Source organism: Hyla sarda, chromosome 8 (genome assembly GCF_029499605.1).
Source record: "Hyla sarda isolate aHylSar1 chromosome 8, aHylSar1.hap1, whole genome shotgun sequence".
In the NCBI taxonomy this organism is placed as follows: Eukaryota; Metazoa; Chordata; class Amphibia; order Anura; family Hylidae; genus Hyla; species Hyla sarda.
In genome coordinates, this window is record NC_079196.1 from 51786355 (window position 1) to 51810129 (window position 23775).

The 23775-nt window shown below is 43.5% G+C and overlaps 1 protein-coding gene across 9 annotated transcripts in view; it reads left to right on the forward strand.

The window, feature by feature from the left end:
• The window catches only part of MYO3B (myosin IIIB), a 523821-nt gene that overhangs the window by 49218 nt on the left and 450828 nt on the right, over nt 1-23775 (forward strand). For all 9 annotated transcript variants that reach the window (XM_056536145.1, XM_056536147.1, XM_056536146.1 and 6 more), the window contains one exon: nt 19937-20117. In XM_056536145.1, coding sequence (XP_056392120.1) covers nt 19937-20117 — 181 coding nt within the window. The remainder of the gene's footprint in view (nt 1-19936; nt 20118-23775) is intronic.

Consider the following 23775-nt stretch of genomic DNA (forward strand, 5'->3'; position numbering starts at 1 on the left):
TACTGCACCTAATGTGTGGGAACTACGCTGCACCTAATGTGGGGGAACTACTGTATACTGCACCTAATGTGGGGGAACTACTGTATACTCTACCTAATGTGGGGTATTATACTGCACCTAATGTGGGGGAACTACTGTATACTGCACCTAAAGTGGGGGAACTACTGTATACTGCACCTAAAGTGGGGGAACTACTGTATACTGCACCTAATGTGGGGGAACTACTGTATACTGCACCTAATGTGGGGGAACTACTGTAGACTGCACCAAATGTGGGTGAACTACTGTAGACTGCACCTAAAGTGGGGGAACTACTGTATACTGCACCTAATGTGGGGGAACTACTGTATACTGCACCTAATGTGGGGGAACTACTGTATACTGCACCTAATGTGGGGGAACTACTGTATACTGCACCTAATGTGGGGGAACTACTGTATACTGCACCTAATGTGGGGGAACTACTGTATACTGCACCTAATGTGGGGGAACTACTGTATACTGCACCTAATGTGGGGGAACTACTGTATACTGCACCTAATGTGGGGGAACTACTATATACTGCACCTAATGACGGGAACTACTGTATACTGCACCTAATGTGGGGGAACTACTGTATACTGCACCTAATGTGGGGGAACTACTGTATACTGCACCTAATGTGGGGGAACTACTGTATACTGCACTTAATGTGGGGGAACTACTGTATACTGCACCTAATGTGGGGGAACTACTGTATACTGCACCTAATGACGGGAACTACTGTATACTGCACCTAATGTGGGGAACTATACTGCACCTAATGTGGGGAACTATGCTGCACCTAATGTGGGGGAACTATACTGCACCTAATGTGGAGAACTATACTGCACTTAATGTGGAGAACTATACTGCACCTAATGTGGAGAGCTATACTGCACCTAATGTGGGGGACTACTGTATACTGCACCTAATGTGGGAAACTATACTGCACCTAATATGGGGAACTATACTGCACCTAATGTGGGGGACTATACTGCACCTAATGTGTGGGAACTATACTGCACCTAATGTGGGGGAACTATATTGCACCTAAGGTGGGGGAACTATACTGCCAACCTAATGTGGGGGAGCTATACTCTTTACCTAATGTGGGGGGGAACTATACAAAAATATAAAATTGTACTATTCTGATCCCTATAACTCTTATTTTTCTGTATATAGGGATGTATGAGGGTCAGTTTTTGCACGGTGATTTGTCGTTTTTATCGGTACCCTTTTTGTTTTGATGGGACTTTTCAATTGCTTTTTAGATATTTTTTTTATAGTATTTGAAGTGACCAAAAATTTTCAAATCTGGTTAGTGCACTACTACGACTTTTTGGGCCCCACTTTTGATTTTGCCTAGGGCCACGCTAAGCCTAAAACCGGCCCTGGTTTAGATAACACAGAAATTCCACCAGAATTCCCAATTCCGTCCAGCAAGCTTGTGATGACACGTGTCTCGGGAAACGCCCAGCTTAGAAGCAAATCCCCATAGCAAACCTCTTCTAAACTGGGCGTTTCCCTGGACAGGTGTCCTCAGAGAGGATTTAGACAGAAAAGAAAAACTTTAACTTCAGAAGCTCATAAGTACTGAAAGGATTTAGATTTTTTAATAAAAGTCATTTACAAATCTGTTTAACTTTCTGGAGCCAGTTGATATATATATAAAAAAGTTTTTTCCTGGAATACCCCTTTAATTCTTTATAATGTGTGCTTTTTGGTGGTATTTTGCACAGCACTAGAAAGAGAAAACAACATCATTATATTCCTATTCCGCATTCAGTTGTCTCACATATGAGTGGACCGCGCTGGAGAGTGGCCAGACTATACAAGTCTGAAGTCTGGTCTTAAATGGATCTGGCATTAAAAAGACTCAATAAAAAGATCAGACTCAAGACCAATTATCGTCACATTAATCTTTCCTAGTAGTATGGAGGTGGGGCTGTCACGGATTGAGCAGATTACCGGGGCTAGACTCTGTGAAGACATACAAATCTAAGTAACACACATCTTCCTGGTCACGAGCGGACTATGGCTGAGCGTCAGGAGGAGTGATGTTCTGCTGTCTAGGTAGCTGCAGATCGATACCGCAGATCATTTCGTACAACCAGCAGAAGTTCAAGCCTTATAAGAGGAAAAAGAAAAAAAGTTTCCTAAGTAAAAGAGACACCATATTACTGGCCACTCATGTAAGTGACTCCATTTAAGAGAATTAAGATGTTTTGTTTCTCGGGAGCTTATAGGTTTTCAGGGGGGGGGGGGGGGGGGAATGTAATTTCTGCTATTGTTAGGGACATTGAATGAATGAATGTAATGTTATTTGTGTGTACATTAGTAATAAAAATGTTTAGTTGACATTTATGTATGATGCCAGTCAGAGCGTCGCTACAATACGGTGATCCCTCAACATACGATGGTAATCCGTTCCAAACGGAGCATCGTTTGTTGAAACCATGTTGAGGGATCCGTGCAATGTAAAGTATAGGACAGTGGTCTACAACCTGCGGACCTCCAGATGTTGCAAAACTACAACACCCAGCATGCCCGGACAGCTGTTGGCTGTCCGGGAATGCTGGGAGTTGTAGTTTTGCAACATCTTAGAGGTCCGCAGGTTGAAGACCACTGGCATAGGAAGTTGTACTCACCTGTCCCCACCCCCTGGACCTTCACCGCTTGTCACCGCTGCCCTGGATGTCGCCTTCCATCACTGTCGCCGCGTCCCCGGGGTGTCTGCGGCGCTCCGGCAAGGCCTCTTCTTCCCCGGCATCCTCGCTTTCCGTCGCTGCCATCACGTCGCTACGCACGCCGCTCCTATTGGATGACGGGACGGCGTACGCAGCAACGTGATGACGACGATGGAGAGCGCCGACGATGGAGGGGATCCCGAAGAGGACGCGCCGGAGCCCCAAGGACAGGTAAGTGATCGTCAGTGGACCACACGGGGCACCGTAAACGGCTATCCGGTGGCAGTTGAAGCAGTCTGCGCTGCCGGATAGCCGATTATGCGATGGCCCCGACATACAAAAGCATCGTATGTTGATGCTGCCTTCAACATGCGATGGCCATCGTATGCTGAAATGATCGTATGCTGAAATGATCGTATGTCGGGGGCCTTCATAGGTCGGGGGGTCACTGTATCAGTATTATGGGTATTATGATATAAGAAATAATGTAACAAAGTCCAAAGTGTTAGGCACAGCTCACTCGTACGCCCTTTCTGCGTCTCGGACGAGACTGAACCACAACTCGTATGATTATGAAAAATGAAGAGATGTCCAGCGCAGGTTCCAAGCAATACGAAATAATTTATTCAGCAGTAACACGACATGATGACAGGTAGGTGACGCGTTTCAGCCACAATCTGCGGCCTTAGTCATACTAAGTATGACTAAGGCCGCAGATTGTGGCTGAAACGCGTCACCTACCTGTCATCATGTCGTGTTACTGCTGAATAAATTATTTCGTATTGCTTGGAACCTGCGCTGGACATCTCTTCATTTTTCATAAGAAATAATGTATTATGATATAAGAAAACAGGCATATTGTACTAACCAAATAAATGCCTAGGACGCAATAAGTATTCTGTAACCAGAAAATATTTGTTTAGGGAAAATACAATTTTTTCGTTGATACACAGGAAAGACATTAACTCTGCCCGTGTCTGACCTCTGCTAACTTTTATGTAACAAACAGAGGTGTTAGCTATAGAGCAATGTTTCCCAACCTTTGTGCCTCTAGTTGTTTCAAAACCACAACTTCCAGCATGCCCGAACAGCCATAGGTTGGCTATCTGGGAGTTGCTGGGAGTTGTAGTTTTGTAACAACTAGAGGCAGACTGGTTGGGAGACACTGGGGTAGAGACTAGCTGCTATGATGTCTTCTATGCAGGGTTCACACAAATGAAGAGATCCTATGGGGGACAGATAGCAATGTTGGTGTAAGGTAGTAAAGATTTTACCCGCTTGCTTGGTGTATTTTTTACACAGTTCATCAGAATTTACCAAAATGGTGCACAGGCTTGATAAATTCTGCACTATTATAGAAACCAGTGAGCTGCAGAGATTGGTTTAAGCTTTGTGCTCTGGCATCTGACAATTTTTGTACGTGTCCTATTAGGTGGTGTAGGTTTGCCCCAAAAAAGTAGGCTTTGCGTAAAAAAAGAAAAAAAAAAAAACCACTCCTAAATTGAATTTGCGCAAATAATAAATACAGTTCCACTGCAAAAAGTGTGTACGGGGCACCAAACAATGACCAACTTTTAAATTTAAACATTTTAAATGTAAAAATTGTGAATAACATGTAGTTGCGCAAAATTTGCATGGACATTTAAAACAGTAAAGGGTGTAAAGCCAATCTCTAAATATCTATAACAAAACACTTACAAGCAGCAGTATCATGAAGGACATTATAGAGCAGTTATAGAGGTTACACAGATAGCAGTCACATCCATAGGGCCTGTAGAGTGGAGGATGGCACCAGGGTATCGTGCGCTGTGCTCGTCTTCAATGCTAATGAAGGTTTGTTTGTAACTAGCCGAGTACCCGGTGTTGCCCGGTTTTTCCTTCCTCATCCTTGTTGGGGAAGAAAATCAACAAAGGAGGAAGCTTTTGACTTCATATCCCATCCCCATATATTGTTGTCATATTCCAACCCCATATCCCAACCCCATATCCCACCCTTATATCCCGTCCTCATATCTCAACCCCATATCCCGTCCTCATATCCCGACCTCATGTCCCGTTCTCAAATCCGGTCATCATATCCCGTCCTCATATCCCGACCGCATATCTCGACCTCCTATCCCGTCCTCATATCCCATCCTCATTTCTCGACTTCATATCCCGACCTCCTATCCCGTCCTCATATCCCATCCTCATATCTCAACCTCATATCCCATCCTCATGTCCTGTCCTCATATCCCGTCCTCATATCTTGACCTCATATCCAGACCTCCTATCCCGTCCTGTCTTGTCCTCCTATCTCGACCTCCTATCCCATCCTCATATCCCGTCCTCATATGCCGTCCTCATATCTCGACCTCATATCCCGACATCACATTCCGTCCTCATATCTCAACCTCATATCTCGTCCTCATATCACGTCCTCATATCCCAACCTCATAACCCATTATCATATCTCGACCTCCTATCCCGTCCTCCTATCTCGACCTTATATCCTGTCCTCATTTACCATCCTCATATCCTGACCTCATATCTCGACCTCCTATCCCGACCTCCTATCCCGACCTCATGTCACATCCTCATATCCTGACCTCCTATCCCGTCCTCCTATCTTGACCTCATATCCCATCCTCATATCTCGACGTCCTATCCCGACCTCCTCTCTTTGTGGCTTGCAAGTCGGATTGACACATTCACCAGGAGATGCAGAGAGGAGCTTGTGGAGTAAGGTACTGGAAGTCTCATATACTCGCATGGGACTTGAAACAAAAACCCATCTTTTATGTAAGGGTGTAGGTAAGGGTTAATTTAACTATCATATATTTTTATTTGACATATAAGTAATATGTGTACCAGGTATTATTGAAATATCTCCAGCTGTACGGAAGTTATGTGGGAACATACATTTCCCATTGATTTGCATGGGACTTTAAACAAAAACCCCGACCCCACAAATGGGGGTAGTTAAGAGTTAAATTAACTATCCTATATTTTAAGTGGACATATAAGTAACATGTGACCAAGTATTATTGAAATATCTCCGACCGTTTGGAAGTTATGTAGTAACATATATTTCCCATAGACTTGTATGGGACTTTAAACAAAAACCCCGACCCTGGCAAATGGGGATGAGTAAGGGTTAAATGACCTATCCTATGTTTGTTGTTGACATATGAGTAACATGTGTGCAAAGTTTCTTGTTACTATCTTTAGCCGTTTGGACGTGATGCTGGAACATACACACATACATACATACACACACACATTGGCCCTCATTTACTATTGCAAACCCAACATGTTTTGTCGGGTTGTGCGCCAGATTCTGTCGCATTGCGCCAGAAATTCTGTCTGTGCCAGAATTTGCACCAGAATTGAAAAAACGCTGATTAACTCTCCATTTTGCTCAGAAAACCCGAAAAGGGGAATGGCCGTTGGGAAAAGGGGGCGTGGTCTCAGAAAAGGGGCATGTTCCCAACATTTTCACAAAAACCCAACACATTTACTAAGGTATCCACAGAAAATGTGTTGGATTTGAGCTGAGGAAAACCCGACAGATCAGAACATGTGTAAAAAAAGCAAAGTGTAGGGAAAGTGGAAAATGTAGGGAAACCTTAGTAAATACCATGGAAAATAAATTGTAAGGAATAAAAACCCACAAAGAAACCTACACAACACTCTTAGTAAATGAGGGCGATTGAGTTTTGTATATATAGATAAAGCATATTACATTCACTCAATTGAATGTAATTAGCATTGAAGACCCAGGTGCTGGGATTTACATCCATAGGGTCCACTGCCACACATCAGAAGACATCAGTACCATTAATGTATAATATATATATATGTGTGTGTGTGTATATATATATACACACATATATATATATATATATATTACATTAATGGGACTGCTGTCTTCTGATGTGTGGCAGTATATATATATATTATATATTATTTATATATATATATATATGTATGTATGTATGTGTGTGTGTGTGTGTGTGTGTGTGTGTGTGTGTGTGTGTGTGTATATATATATTAGAAAAAGGGCAGCGCAAGTCCCAAGCAAAAAGAAAACGGGTGCACACAGAACTTCCAGCACTGGCCAGTGGCTAATACGTAAATACAGCAATTTAAATCTTTTCAAAGCATCCAGCGTATTTAAAAAAAAATGTTTCTTCTATAGAACAAGTGTCCTTACAAGGCTCATCCAGTCTTTCTCAAGTAATAATGAAAAAATTAACTGATGAAAATCAAACGTTGGTTTTAAAGTGAGGTTCAACAGAAAGATTTAAAAAAATTATAATAATAATGGCCTGAACAAAAATGATGTTACCCTAAACTTATCAACTGTCAAAAGGAAATTCTCCTAGAAGCTTTGTGGCTGGTCCTTTGGACAGATGAGACCAAATTGGAGCTTTTTGGAAGTCCCATCAGCTTTATGTTCACATACCCAAAAATGAAGCCTACAAAGAAGTGAACACTGTACATACTGTGAATCATGGAGGAGGCTCGATTATGTTTTGGGGCTTTGCTTCATCTGGCACAGGGTGTCTGGAATCTCTACAAAGTACAATGAAATCTCAAGACTATATAAGCATTCTGGGCTGAAATGTGCTGCCCAGTGTCAGGAAGCTTGGTCTGCGTCACAGGTCATGGGTCATGGGTCCTTCGTCAACACACAAAAAACACCAAAAACTGGCTAAGAGCAAAACATTGGCCACTTCTGAAGTAACCATCTATGAGCCCTGATCTGAATCCTAGAGAACATCTGTGGAAGAAGCTTAAACCTTCACTCCTGAGACAGCTGGAGCAGTATCATATGAGGAGTGGGCCAAGTTACCTGCAGTCTGGAGAAGACACCTTCACACCTGAGACAGCTGGAGCAGTATATTATGAGGAGTGGGCCAAGTTACCTGCAGTCTGGAGAAGACACCTTCACACCTGAGACAGCTGGAGCAGGATCTTATGAGGAGTGGGCCAATATACCTGCAGTCTGGAGAAGACACCTTCACACCTGAGACAGCTGGAGCAGTATATTATGAGGAGTGGGCCAAGTTACCTGCAGTCTGGAAAAGACACCTTTACACCTGAGACAGCTGGAGCAGGATCTTATGAGGAGTGGGCCAAGATACCTGCAGTCTGGAGAAGACACCTTTACACCTGAGACAGCTGGAGCAGGATCTTATGAGGAGTGGGCTAAGACACCTGCAGTCTGGAGAAGACACCTGAGACAGCTGGAGCAGGATCTTATGAGGAGTGTGCCAAGATACCTGCAGTCTGGAGAAGACACCTTTACACCTGAGGCAGCTGGAGCAGGATCTTATGAGGAGTGGGCCAATATACCTGCAGTCTGGAGAAGACACCTTCACACCTGAGACAGCTGGAGCAGGATCTTATGAGGAGTGGGCCAAGATACCTGCAGTCTGGAGAAGACACCTTTACACCTGAGACAGCTGGAGCAGGATCTTATGAGGAGTGGGCTAAGACACCTGCAGTCTGGAGAAGACATCTGAGACAGCTGGAGCAGGATTTTATGAGGAGTGGGCCAAGATACCTGCAGTCTGGAGAAGACACCTGAGACAGCTGGAGCAGGATCTTATGAGAAGTGGAGCCAAGATACCTTGAGACAACTGCAGAAGTCTCATTTAGAGTTAAAGGAATCGCTGAATAGCAGTGACTGCCTCAAAAGGTTGTACAACAAAATATGTTCAGGGACCATTAATTTTGTCCAGGACAGTTTTATATTTTGTTTTTTAAAATGATCTTCTGAACCACAATACAAAGCAATGTCTGATTTTCATCAGGTAATTTTCACTATATTTTTATTCATTATTACTTTTGTTTCAGGTTATTTAAGAGAGCATTGTGGAGTTTTTCTGTCTTTAACAAAAGGAAACCAACAATTATGTCCATGTCTGTATGTATATATCCTATACGCAAATGCTGAATGAATATATATATATATATATATATATATATATATATATATATATATATATATATATATATATATTTGTGGTGGCTAGGTGGTGCAGGTAATAGTGTAGGGTATGCTAGTATTAACCCTATGTTGTCGTGACGCCAGGGTGAGGTTTCGTTAGAGTAATGATCCTACCGCCAACCGTCCCAGAAACGGTAGGGAGAAATAATTGAATGTCCACAGCAGATATTGATGAAAACCGGAATAAACTTTACTGCATATTTTATTCAACTGCAGGTAACAAAACAGTCTTTGTATAGGGGACTGTAGTTCAGGTTCCTCACAGGTTTGCTGGGACTTCTGAATACAATGAGATTTGATTTGCTAGCCACTGTGCAACTGATTTCAAGATAATTGAGTTGCAGTAGTCACACAGGATTTTAGTAGTTTTGAGCTGGATGACTCACGGTTTAGTGGCTGCGGAAGATAAGGCTTCAGGCCTAGCTTGAATTGATGATGAGATATGAGATAGTCCAGCAGGAAGAGAGCAAATTTAGTGGCAGCAGCCCCTTATATATTAAGAGGGCGGGACAAAGCTCATTGGATAGCCAAACCTGTCAGTCCTGACCTCTGGAACTCTGGGTATATCACATGACCCAAAGGTCCTTAAACCATAGCATAACATAAATCAAAGGCACGTGACCTTTAAGGTCCTATACATAGGTATCCTAGATTAATTACATATATAAATATATACATTAAATATTACATTAAATATTAAGAGGCGACTAGGGGTTAGCCCTCCAGGAGAGCCCATTAGCATGGAGGGACTCTGGCTGAAGAGACTCCAGACAAAAGGGACAGGACATGTCCTTTACCGGGACACCGCATATTCATTCAGCATTTCCATATAGCATTAGAGCCAGATATTGAAACAATTCTTTTTTTTACCTTTCTTTTTTCTGATTGTAAATTTTGTATTACATTTTTTAAACACCATTATGGAGGAAGCCATATTGCTTCTGCTCCTTTCTGTTAACAGCATTTACAGATATGCTTTATATAAACTACATGGACATAGGAAAATGTAATAGAGATGCAAAAAGTGGGTCTGTATGAGCGCAACTGTATTGTATTATATTTTAGTACAAGAAAGCCTTCACCAAAACAGATTGACAAGACTACTCAATTTTATTCATGTATGACAATGGGAGAGTGTGTTTCGTTAACTTCTTGAGCCTTCCTTAGTTCCAACGTGAAACACTACATTTATACAAACAATAGGAGGTATATGAGTACAAAATCCATAAGGAATACAATAAGACTGGTAATAAACAACTTTGTACAGATGAACTAAACCATGAATATGGATAAGACATAGAATACTAATAAAAACAGTTATAAGCCTTTCATAGAGTTGTACCTATTCCATAGCACAACTCTATACACTTAGTAGACACCAAAGGTATGGTGATGGATTTTACACAAGAGAGCGTCCCTCAATTTTTTTTAGTTTGTAGGGTACTTGCTGACTTCAATGGCAGAGTTTTGTAGGCATGCTCTGTGACATGTGCATTGTGCAGGGAGGGGAGCCGTGACCACTAGAGGTGAGCGAATATTTGAAAAATGTGATTCGGCTCATTCGCCGAATTTTCAGAAAAATTTGGTTCAGTCTGAATTTATTAGCAGCGATTTGCTATTAAAAACAGATATTTCTGGGCTACAGAGAGCCTCAATAGGGGTGTAGAACACTTTGCCTTGCCGTAACACGCATAGGGAGTGAAATAATACTGTTATTCAGTATGATATGCAGATTACAGGCATCGCTATTAGAATCACTGCCGCAGAGCATCTGGATGTGGCAGCAGGGTCGGGAGACCATATGGCATCACAATTGAAGAGATTAAAGAGATTTTTTTAATTTAATTTATATTTAATTTAATTTGAATTTATTTTAATTTTTTTTAATCTTTTTCTGAAGACCCATTCTGGTGAGCATCAAGCTGGCGGTCCGCCGTGAGGCGAGCTACCACCTGTTCCAGCCCCTACCTGTCAGCATTTCATTTAATCAGTTATGGTTTATTGTTATCTCTCCAACCTGTTTCATCGGATTCTTGTGGTAATTCCACTGGTAATATATGACACCAACCATGGGGCCTCAGTCTTGAAAAGATTACATAGATTTTTTTAAACGATAGAAGAAGATTTTAAATAGATTCACAAGTTTAATGTGCCAGCAGCATGAGGAGATCACATGGGGGCACAATGACAGAGCCTGGTAATTGGAATGAGCAAACTTTAAATCCTTTTTTTGGGGACCCATTGGAAGACAAGTCTGGTGCCAGCAGCCGCAGTAATTCCAGCTCCAATAGTGTATAATTCCTGCAGTGTAAACTATGGCAAAGCTCCTATTTGTATCTTAAAATTGAGCTGGTGATCCGCCACAAGGCCAGCTACTGCCTGTCCCAGCCCCTGCCTCTCAACGCACCCCCATATTGTGAGTGTCCACTTGAAAAGGGAGGGACTGCAGTACCAGCAACTTGGACAGGAGCACATTCAGCTTCTGTGCCGTTGGATAAGTGGGCGCATAAAGCTAGAAGTGGCTGCAGTGAAAAAGCTTGTACTTGTATCTTAAAATCGAGCTGGCAGTCCTCAGCTGGCAGTCCTCAGCCCCTGCCTCTCATCGCCCTCCGACTGTGAAAGTGTGAATGTTTCATTTATTCAGTTATGGTTCATTGTTATCGCTCCAACCTGTTTCATTGGATTCTTGTGGTAATTCCACAGGTAATATATGACGATGACCATAGAGATTTGCTTTAATTTAAGTTGAAGATTTTGATTAGTTCGCAAGTTAATTGTCCTAGGTGCCCGAAGCATTTACTTTCAACTAATACTGTACTACAAAACCCAATATAACAAGGAGTCACATGGCGGCACAATGACATAGCCTAGAGGTGTCAGCAGCCCAACAAGACCATAGGGCCTCACAATTGAAAAGATTAAAAATATTTTGTAAAATTAAAATTTAAGATTTTATATAGATAAAAACTTTTAAAGTTTCATTTAATGTGCCAAAAGCATGAGGAGACTATATGGTGGCACAATGACACAGCCTGGAGGTGGCAGCAGCATGAGGAGACCATAATGTGGCAGAATCACACAGCCTGAAATTGACGGCAGCAAGAGGAGATCATATAGGGGCAGAATGACCCATCCTGGAGGTGACAACAACCTGATGAGACCATCATTGAACACAATTGAAAAGATTAAAGATGTTTTGTAAAATTTTAATTGATGATTTTATATAGATAAACATTTTAAAAGTCTAATTTAATGTGCAAACAGCATGAGGAGATACAATGACACAGCCTGGAGGTGGCAGCAGCATGAGGAGACCATAATGTGGCAGAATGACACAGACTGGAGGTGGCAACAGCCTGAGGATACCATAGGGCCTAACAATTGAAAAGATTAAAGATATTTTGTAAAATTTAAATTAAAGATATAAAATAGATAAAGTTTTGTTTAATGTGCCAGCAGCATGAGGAGACAACATGGCCACGGTGTGTGTCTGGGTCCTCTGTCTTGTCTTCCTCATCACCCTGTAGGTCCACATCCTGCTCCTGCTCCTCCTCTCCTGTCAGATGACTATAAAAACCACACATTTTGCTAAACCTTACCTGTGCTCCACTGTCCCCCTCCCCCTCCTCCTCCAGGTCAGCCCCCACAGGGCTCATGTGGCCTCGAGATGTAGGCGCCACATTTCCAGTGCCCTGTCCAGCCATCGTTTCCAACACATGTTGTAGTAAATGAAGCAGTGGAATGATGTTGTTCATCCTGCAATCCTGGCAACTGACTAATAATGTGGCTTCCTCAAAGGGCCTGAGCAAACGGCAGGTGTCACGTATGAGTTGCCACTGGTCGACATTGAAGTTACACAGGGGAGTCCCCTTATTTGCTTGGATCATCAAGAAATCGGTGATGGCTTTTTCCTGTTCCTATAGTCAGTCCAACATATGGAGGGTGGAATTCCAACGTGTGGAAATGTTGCAAATCAGACTATGTTGGGGGATGCCGTTCTGAGGCTGCAGCTTAAGAAGGGTGTGCTTTGTTGTGTACGTGTGGCTGAAGTGCATGCAAAGTTTTCTTCCCATTGTTAGTATGTCTTGCAGATGGGGGGGAACACTTCAGGAATTGCTTGAAAACTAGATTGAACACATGTGCCATGTTGTTCCCTTCCACATTTTAGAGGTCTTTGCATCGCATCAATACTTGGTGGTGTAGGTGGCACATTTTGATAGATTTCAAAAAATCTTTGGGTCCATATATTTTATCCTAAGAAGAGTTACGTTTTAGCTAATGCATATCCTCAATACTTACTTGTGGTCTAATGCGGAGGAATTTCTGTAACTGGGCACCAGCACCTTAATTATGTTTTGCAGTATCCATGGCAGCACAATGAGAGAGCCTGGAGGTGGCAGCATCAGCATGAGGAGACCATATGGTGGCACAATGCCAGAGCCTGGAGGTGGCAGCATCAGCATGAGGAGACCATATGGTGGCACAATGACAGAGCTTGGAGTTGGTAACATCAGCATGAGGAGACCATATGGCAGTACAATGAGAAAGCCTGGAGCTGGCAGCATCAGCTTGAGGGTCATTCCAAAAGAGGGTTGAGTCTGAGGACACCGGGAGCGCGGACCTCTTGCTGCGACTCCTGCTGGGCCTGATGAACTTAGGCCTATGCCACTCCTCTGTGCATGTCCTGGCACTTCTCTGCCTGACATACTTATAACCAGATGTTTGTATATGTTACACTTATAAAATTATGAGAGGAGGACAATGCACTCCACTACGCTTAAAACTGTATTAGACTACAGAAACAAGGGTGTAGCTTTGGCTGGCCTTTCACAGTAACTTGGCCCAAATTCGTTTTTCAGGGGAAAAAAACCTACACCACGTAGGTCTACAGACAGTTTAACCCCGACTCAGCCCATTTGGGCCTTAAGGACTCAGACAATTTTATTTTTCCGTTTTCGTTTTTTCCTCCTCGCCTTCAAAAAATCATAACTCTTTTATACTTTCATCCACAGACTAGTATGAGGGCTTGTTTTTTGCGCGACCAGTTGTCCGTTGTAATGCCAACACTCACTTTACCATAAAATTTATGGCGCAACAAAAAAAATATTATTTGTGTGGGGAAATTAATAAGAAAACCACAATTTTGCAAAGTTTGGAAGGTTTCGTTTTCACGCCGTACAATTTATGGTAAAAATGACGTGTTCTTTATTCTTTGAATAAATACAATTAAAATGATACCCATGATAACATACTTTTCTATTACTGTTGCGCTTAAAAAAATCCCAAACTTTTTAACCAAATTAGTACGTTTAAAATCCCCTATTTTGAAGACCTATAACTTTTTCATTTTTCCATATAAGCGGTGGTATGGTGGCTCATTTTTTGCGCCGTGATCTGTACTTTTTATTGATACCATATTTGCTAATATAAAACTTTTAATGCATTTTTATAAAATGTTTTGGGAATAAAATGTTATAAAAAAAGCAGCAATTTTGACCTTTTTTTTTTACGTTCACGCCGTTCACTGTACGGTACCATTAACATTTTATTTTAATAGTTTGGATATTTACGCAGGCGGTGATACCAAATATGTATATTAAGAAATGTTTTACACTTTTTGGGGGTGAAATAGGGAAAATGGGGGAGGGGTTTTTCACATTTTTTTAAACTTTTTTTTTCTACTTTTTTAAAACACTTTAATAGTCCCCATAGGGGACTATTTATAGCAATCATTCTATTGCTAATACTGTTTAGTGCTATGCATAGGACATAGCACTGATCAGTATTATCGATCATCTTCTGCTTTGGTCTGCTCTATTGCAGACCAGAGCAGAAGACCCGTGGAATGCAGCAGAGGCAGGTGAGGGGACCTCCGTCTGCTGTTCTGGATGATCGGATCGCTGCAGGCGATCCAATCATCCATTTTAGTGTCCGCAATGCTGCAGATGCTGTGATCTGTATTGATCACGGCATCTGAGGGGTTAATGGTGGACATCCGCATGATCGCAGATGTCCGCCATTTCCGGGGGGTCCCTGACTGCTATCAGCAGCCGGGACCTGCCACGCATGACCCGAGCATCGCTCCGATGCTCGCGGTTATGTATAGGACGTAAATGTACGTCCTTGTCACGATGCCGGCTGGCAGGAGGTGGATCCTCTGTGCCAGAGAGGGATTGGCGTGGACCGTGCTAGTGGACCGGTTCTAAGTCACTACTGGTTTTCACCAGAGCCCGCCGCAAAGCGGGATGGTCTTGCTGCGGCGGTAGTGACCAGGTCGTATCCACTAGCAACGGCTCAACCTCTCTGACTGCTGAAGATAGGCGCGGTACAAGGGAGTAGACAGAAGCAAGGTCGGACGTAGCAGAAGGTCGGGGCAGGCAGCAAGGATCGTAGTCAGGGGCAACGGCAGGAGGTCTGGAACACAGGCTAGGAACACACAAGGAAACGCTTTCACTGGCACAATGGCAACAAGATCCGGCGAGGGAGTGCAGGGGAAGTGAGGTATAAATAGGGAGTGCACAGGTGAACACACTAATTAGAACCACTGCGCCAATCAGCGGCGCAGTGGCCCTTTAAATCGCAGAGACCCGGCGCGCGCGCGCCCTAGGGAGCGGGGCCGCGCGCGCCGGGACAGGACCGACGGAGAGCGAGTCAGGTACGGGAGCCGGGGTGCGCATCGCGAGCGGGCGCCACCCGCATCGCGAATCGCATCCCGGCTGGAGGCGGTATCGCAGCGCACCGGGTCAGTGGATCTGACCGGAGCGCTGCAGTAGCGAGAGTGTAGCGAGCGCTCCGGGGAGGAGCGGGGACCCGGAGCGCTCGGCGTAACAGTCCTGGTGTGTTAAATACCACCTCACCAGGACGTACATTTACGTCCTGCTTCGTTAAGGGTTTAAAGGGGTATTCCAGGAATTTTCTTTATTTGACTATGCTACAGGGGCTGTAAAGTTAGTGTAGTTCATAATATAGTGTCTGTACCTGTGTGTGACGGTTTTCTCACAATTCTTCTGTGATTTTCCCTCCAATATTTCTTTTTACCAGCATACAAAATGACTGTTGTTTCGGATTTTTCCCAGCTTGCAATGCGGCTGAGACCTGACTCACTAGTCAGCTGATGACAGGGAGCCTGTCTGCTTCAATGGGTGGAGGGATCGCTTGGTGGGAGAGACATCAATCTGCAACAGCTGTAGGCACCCTGATTGAAAACCAAACTGATTTGAATGGATTCAGCTAATTTATGTTTCATTGGGTGGGGTGGCTGATGTGTGGGAGGGAGAAAGATGGAATTATGTGATTTGTAAAAAAAAAAAGTCAAACAGGAAATAGCAGTTCACAAAAAGCTAGCCACAGTGTTATGGTAATCTCACAATATAGCTATTTAGCCCCAAGACAAGCGCATATCTTTCCTAAGCATGTCCATTACTGCCTGCCAGGTAGGTACTGAAATCACCTTATGGTGGATAACCCCTTTAAACTTATGAGAGGAGGACTATGCGCTCCACAACAAATTGCATAAAGCTACAGAAACAAGTGGGTAGCTTTGGCTGGCCTTTCACATTAACTAGGCCAAAATTTGTGTTTCAGGAAGAAAAAAAAAACTACACCACGTAGGTTTATGTACAGTTTACACTTATGAGAGCTGGACAATTTTGCTCCGCTTAAAACTGTATAAGGCTACAGAAACAAGTGTGTAGCTTTGGCTGGCCTTTCACAGTAACTAGACCCAAATTAGTTTTTCAGGAAAAAACCTACACCACGTAGGTGTATGTACAGTTTAAACTTATGAGAGGCGGACTATGTGCTCCACTACAAACTGTATAAGGCTACAGAAACAAGTGAGTAGCTTTGGCTGGCCCTTTCACAGTAAATAGGCCAAAATTAGTTGCTCAGGAAGAAAATAAAAACTTACACAATGTAGGTGTACGTACAGTTTACAAATATGACATCTGGACCATACACTCCACTTAAAACTGTATAAGGCTACAGAAACAAAGGTGTAGCTTTGGCTGTCCTTTCACAGTAACTAGGCCCAAATTAGTTTTTCAGGAAAAAAAATCTACACCACTTAGGTGTACGTACAGTTTAAACTTATGAGAGGAGGACTATGCGCTCACAAACTTTATAGGGCTACAGAAACAAGTGGGTAGCTTTGGCTGGCCTTTCACAGTAACTAGGCCAAAATGAGTTTTTCTGGAAAAAAACAAAAGGTACACCACCTATGTATGCACAGGTTACACTTATGAGAGGACAATAAGCTTGCCATGCAACCTGTATTAGGCACTGTAATCAGGTGACTATGGCTTTTCGTGCTCACCCTAACTGGCCACTGTTAGCTTTACAGTTGTTGTACAACCAACTGCAGCAGTACAGAATCGCTGTGTAGTAGAGCCCAGTACAGTATTAGGCAGTCTAATCGCAGGTGACAATGGCTTTTAGTGCTCTTCCTAACTGGCCTCTTTAACCTCTTAAGGACGCAGGGCGTATAAGTACACCCTGCGCCCAGTCCAGGTATATAACGCGGGGTCACGTCGGGTCGGTTCCGGCGGCTAGTGAAAGCCGGGACCCTGGGCTAATAGTCTGCAGCACCGATCCTTGTGCTGCGCTCTATTAACCCTATAGATGTGGCGTTCAAATTTGATTCCCGCGTCTAAAGTACCAAAGATACACACCCGGCAGCTCAGTTGGGCTGATCGGGACGATCATGGTGAAATCACGATGTCACGATCAGCTAGAATGCGAGCGGAGTGTGCCTTACCTGCCTCCATCGCGTCCGATCGGCGATTGATTGCTCCAAGCCTGAAATCCAGGCTTGAGCAATCAACCTCCGATAACACTGATCATCTCCATTTTAATGCATGGGGGTGATCTGTGTATAAGATCAGTATGTGCAGTGCTATAGCCCAACCAGGGCACCTCCAGCTGTTGCCAATGGCTGTCTGGGCATGCTGGTAGTTGTAGTTTTTTAACAGCTGGAGGCGCCCTGGTTGGGAAACAATGACCTATTGATGAAATCACGTTTTTATAGTAAATTTTTTTTTTTTTACCTATGGTGATGTTTTTTTTTTACATTTTCCACCATAGGTTAAAACATTTTTTTACTATAAAAACATGATTTCATCAATAGGTCATTGTTTCCCAACCAGGGCGCCTCCAGCTGTTGCCAACGGCTGTCTGAGCATGCTGTGAGTTGTAGTTTTGTAACAGCTGGAGGCGCCCTGGTTGGGAAACACTGCAATAGGTCATGTTTTTGTGCCTGACAGTGTTGAACGACACACCTGAAACCACAAGACTCCATCTCCTGGTGTGAGTCCCAGTGATTATTCGCAGATTGCTTGTCTAAATGAAATGTTCAGCCATGCCATGCCCGGCAGCTGTCTTTCCCTAGGGGGTCACTTGCCGCTTGTCTCTATGAGGAAACATTGTTACTCAAAATGATCTCAAAGAGGCAGCGAGGGAATGATGACAGATCTGCAGATATTGATTATTCCGTCCAGAAGAATCACACATGTAACCTGTGAAACAATGATGTTCTGTGTACATTGATACAATACTATAAAGCATGTTGGAGATTCCCTGACCTTCAGGTCGCTTAAAGGAGTACTCCACCCCTAGACATCTTATTCCCTATCAGACATCCAGTGCAGGGAGCGAACTTCGCACCATGCCAAATGACTGACAATGCGGGGCAGAGGCCTGTGACGCATTGGCCACGCCCCGCTTGTGACATCACGACCTCGCCCCCTCCCATAGACTTGCATTGAGGAGGCGTGGCTGTGATGTCACGAGCAGGCGTGGCATCTAAACAAATGCCAGGTGCAGAAGTGAGATCACGGGGGTCCCTTTGGATAGGGGATAAGATGTCTAGGGGCAGAGTAACCCTTTAATCTTACTTTCAGAAAACAAGCGGTAGCAGCAAAATGTTCATTGCACAATAATTAAGACAAACTACCAGGAAAATTAGAAAGCTTATGTGTTATAACTTTCTATGTTGCTCCAGAAACCATCTGTTTGGTACCTAACTGTATATCAGACCCCAAATTGCATATTAACCTTAAAAGTTGTTTTATTTAGATGAGTTGAGAAGCAATCTAATTGGTTTTTATGGGCACCTGCATCACTCTACCTCTACACAGGTTTTAATAAATCTCCCCCATAGTACTTCAGGTATCCATTGATGTCTTCTCTGTGTGACTACCATTTGGTTGCATGTTGCCTGTAAGGGATCTTTCACACTGAGCAAATTCAGAACGGAAATTCCTTGCTGCGTCTGTGAATCCGTAATCTGTTCTTATTAAGAAAATAATGAGAAAAAGCTGAAAAACCCGACAGATTTCAATAGAATTTTCATGGAGATTCTGCCTGGAATCCTCATGGAATCAAAGCCCCATAGATGTCAATGAAAGGTACTGAAAAGGATTGTTTTCTGCTTCAAGAATGGACATGTATGGTGCCAAACACTTTTAGTCATGGATTCTGCAACGTAATTCTTGCCATATAGGGAGCATGCAGGAGACTACTGTGGGGTGTCAGCCACACAGCACTAACTCTGACTGAAGAGATTAGTGTATACAGAGGGACCCTTGTTCAGCTAGTTCTCTTCTGGCTGAGATGATACTCCTTCTTAGAGCTAAAGACTTAAGCACTATGCCTTCACAGCCTTTTGGGCTAAATCCTCCAAACTCCAGACAATAGAACCTGCACCTGGAATAGGACAGTGATTTACTTGCACGCTTTATTTTGAACAGGAGGATACCTAGGAGTAACACTCTGAACTAGGTGTGTGTGTATGTATGCCCAGCAGGAGCAAAGCTAGAAGATGTCCCTCTGGCAAAAGCCAGACCTAGACTGGTTTGGGTCCCCCCCTTATGAGGAGAGGAGGCTGGACTAGAGACTCTTCCCACAGCATTCTAGGAGTTTCTGTATAGAAACTGGCTGAGACGTTTCATGTGACCAAGGCATCATTCATTTGATACAAGGCATATGCTAATCTTTAACCCTTACACTCTCAGTGTACGCTATTAATGCAATGCAATGTACAAAACAGTTTTGCAAGTTCACTCACAGTACCTCCTATATAAAGATTTATGCAGGTAGAAAGGGTTTCTCAGCCACACGACAACTTCATATGTATGGTGGCTGGTACCGGGACATCACACTAATATGGTGCCATATTGTATTTTCATGAACAATATCAAAACAGTAATGTTAACCAATGTAATCTGCTTTCTAGGAAGTCATTGTTTGGCCTCTTCCCTTATCCAAATATGATTGGACTTGAGTCGCTGGAGGACCCAACTGATACCTGGGAGATTATTGATACAATAGGGAAAGGGACCTATGGGAAAGTTTACAAAGTCAGCAACAAGAAAGATGGAAGTCTGGCAGCAGTGAAGATCTTGGACCCAATCAGTGTAAGTTTAGATCTTTACCATAGATATTTTTGTTGTTTAATGACTATGTCTGTAACATGTTTTTATTGATCCAATGTGTGGTGGCCCAGTGTGGTGGCCCAGTTACCCCGTTCTCCTACTGTCCTGTCAGACAGCCTCCTTCAGTGTCCCCAAGGCCCCCTGCACTTGTTTCCCCATTGTAAATATGTTCCACTGTATAATGTGTGTTTATCACTTTAGGAGTTATACCATGTGATATGTCATGTGATTGTTACCCAGGAGGTACCAGTGATCAGGTGATCTCAAGAGTGACCTATGGGCTCCCTGCTAGTCCCCCCCATATAAGCCCTGGGTGGAGCTAGCTCTCCCTCTTTTGCACCAAGTCTTTTCTGAGGTCAGTCGTGCATAGTGTGTGTCCAGAGTATTGCAAACCTCAAGTCAAGTCCTGCAGCCACAGTCAAGTGCAAGTAAGATAAACCTGCAGCTTTGTCTGTCATCAGTCAAGTCAGTCTCTGTCCAATTGTCAAGCAACGTGGCCTGCACCAAATTGTCTAGTCTTACTAAAAGTCCCAGCAAGACCTTAAGGTCTCTGAGTCACTGGTCACCTTCTTGGGTCCTAGCTGAACTGTGTAGACTTTATCAACTGTCTACCCTCAGTAAAGCTACTGTTGTCCATAACTTGGCGTCGGAGTCTTTATTGCCCCCCGTGCCAGCGGAATACCTTTGGGTGGTTACAGGCTAAACCATGCCCTGGTGTCACGAATACAACGGGTTAATGCCATCTGCCCCTAGGGTAACAACATCTGCCCGGCACCTCACACCCCGCCACCACAAATGTATAAAGGGGTCTCTATGTTTGTCATTGATAATGTTCAATGCATGGCGCTCAAACTCCCCCTAGGGACCTTTGTGTATTACACTAATCAAGTGCTTCCCAACCAGTGTGCCTTCAGCTATTGCAAAGCTATTGTATTGTTTCCTTTATCTGGAGGCAAACTGGCTGGGACACTGGTGTAGGGACACACCCTATTGGAAAGGGTATGTTACAGACAGGATGGGTGAGCAAGTACTCACTTAGAATGACTGCAAATGACAGGAGTAGTATACTTACAGATTCCTTCAATCTACCACATATAACCACATATACTAACCAACACAAATGCACAGGAACACTTAAGGGAGATATATCATGGAAGAAAACGTATCCCCTATCCGCTTGGACCGCCCCCCCCCCCCCCCCCCCCGCGATCTCCTCTACAGGGCCTCAGCTCTCCCTGGAAATTCAGCACCACGACCCCCGCACAAAGCGGCAGCCGACAAGCTTACTCCATATATCTTATATGGGAGAGCTGTTCGGCTAGAGCTGTTCGATAGAGATACATGGCGGGTGCGTGTCAGCTGCCTCTTCGTGCGGGGGTCGTGACGCTGCTTTCCCAGGTAGAGATGGGGCCTGGGGCTGTTGACACTGTAGTTGGTTATAGTGTAGCAAACAAAGTCTGATGAAGCAGAGCTTGAGTTTGTGTTTTAGCAAAGCTGAGTAGCTCAGAAGCAGCCAGGTCGTGTTAGCTAGCTCACAATGCAGAGGCATGGTTGACAATCCAGGTCATACACAGGAAGATCAGGCAGAGACAGAGTGAGAAAACAGGTTTAGGTCTGAAACACAGAAACAATGTGGGCAAACACGTTTGCTGTAGTAAACTACAATGTCGCTGAGGCATCAGGAAATGGGAGGAGTTTAGCTAAGGAAAAAATTGGACACGCACAATTTTTTTCTCTGCTAAACTCTCATTGCTCTGGACAGACTGGAGAATGGAGTTCCATATACTGGAGCACGATGGCAAGGTGAATGAGCCCTTTATTAGTTGGGTATTAATTAGAACATTCTCTTGACAATATGCGGACCACAATCGGCTGCTTGGGCAGGAGTTGTATTGCTGCAAAAAACTGATCATGGAGAGTTGAAATGATTAATACCAGCAAACATTGTGTTTAAGGGTAGTGAAAGGGTAATGCCAATATTCTTTATGGTCTGGGATAATAGAGGAGTTAAAGGTGTACTCTGGTGGAAAACTAATTTTAAAAATTATTTTTTTTTGCCATATTTGGAACTGGTTAAACAGATTTGTAAATTACTTCTATTAAAAATTCTTCCAGTACTTATTAGCAGCTGTATACTACTGATGAAATTATTTTCTATTTGGATTTATTTTCTGACTGTCCACAGTGCTTCATGCTGACACCTCTGTCTGTGTCAGGAACTGTCCAGAGCAGGATAAAATCCCCATAGCAAACCTATTCTGCTCTGGACAGTTCCTAAAATGACAATGAGAGAGGTGTCAGCAGAGAGCACTGTGGACAGACAGAAAATAAATCCAAAAAGTTGTAGTATTCAGCAGCTGATAAGTACTGTAAGAAATAAGAATTTTTAATAGAAGCAATTTACAAATCTGTTTAACTCCACCGGAGTAGCCCTTTAAATACCAGCAGCACACCCCATCCCAGGATGTGCTGTAGATTGCTTAACTCACAAACACTGTATCATGAGCTACGAATCGAACACTGAGCAGCTTAGCCGGTGTACAGTTGGCTGATGGGGAATGTGAACATTGATATGGAATGGAGATGGCAGGATAATTGTAAATTCTTGCAACCAAAATGGGTGCTTATCCCCCCCCAGGCCCTTGTGCGTCTGAACAGGTTACACATGTCTGCCCACTAGATTTAGGGGTGGGTAAAGCAATTAGGCTAGGCTCACACTGCGGAATCTCCGGGCAGAAAGTTTCCGCCCGGAGATCCCATGTGCGGCCAGCGCCGACTGAATCAGTGGACACTGCAGTCTCCAATAGACTGCAATTTGTTCCGCGAGTATTTCCGCCTGAACAATGAGCAACGCCATTCTTCAGGCGGAAATTTTAAAATGGATTTTATGTTCACAAATTCTGCTTCACAAATTCCGAAGTGTGAATTTGTAAACGGGAACCCATTCACTATACTATACATTTTAGTAAGCAGAATTTCTGCCCGCAATTTCAAAGTGGAATTGTAGGCGGAAATTCCATAGTGTGAACCTAGCCTTATTGTATTGCATCATATTCTGACAGAGACTTGATGAATGTTTTGCCAGGCATCTCTGAGCAGGCTGCAATCAGTCTCTTTTATTAAAAAAACAAACAAAAAAAAGCTACTTTTGACATGTGATCGGTACATGTCAAAAGTTTTGATTGGTCGGGGTCTGCATACTGAAAGCAAAGGTTTTCTTTCATCTCTGTAGAACAGTGTTTCCCAACCAGGGTGCCTCCAGCTGTTGCAAAGCTACAACTCCCAGCATGCCCAGACAGCCGAAGGCTGTCTGGGCATGCTGGGAGTTGTAGTTTTGCAACAGCTGGAGGAACCCTGGTTGAAAAACACTGCTGTAGAAGATGGGCTCCATATACTTTTTATAGAATCTGTCTCCTGCAGTGAGGTGGAAGATAGAGAGAAGCTTTAGCTGAGCTCTTCTCCCGACTTGTTTTGGTGATTGGTTGGGGTCTCAGCACTTTGACACGTCAAATGATTTTTTAAATGACAGTGACACTTTACCCTACTGTAAGTGGCAGGTCTTGCTTCTGTTGTGTTATGGGTTCCAAATAATCCCATGTTTCTGCAAACTCTGGTTGGAAACACTGGTTCAGATAATAAC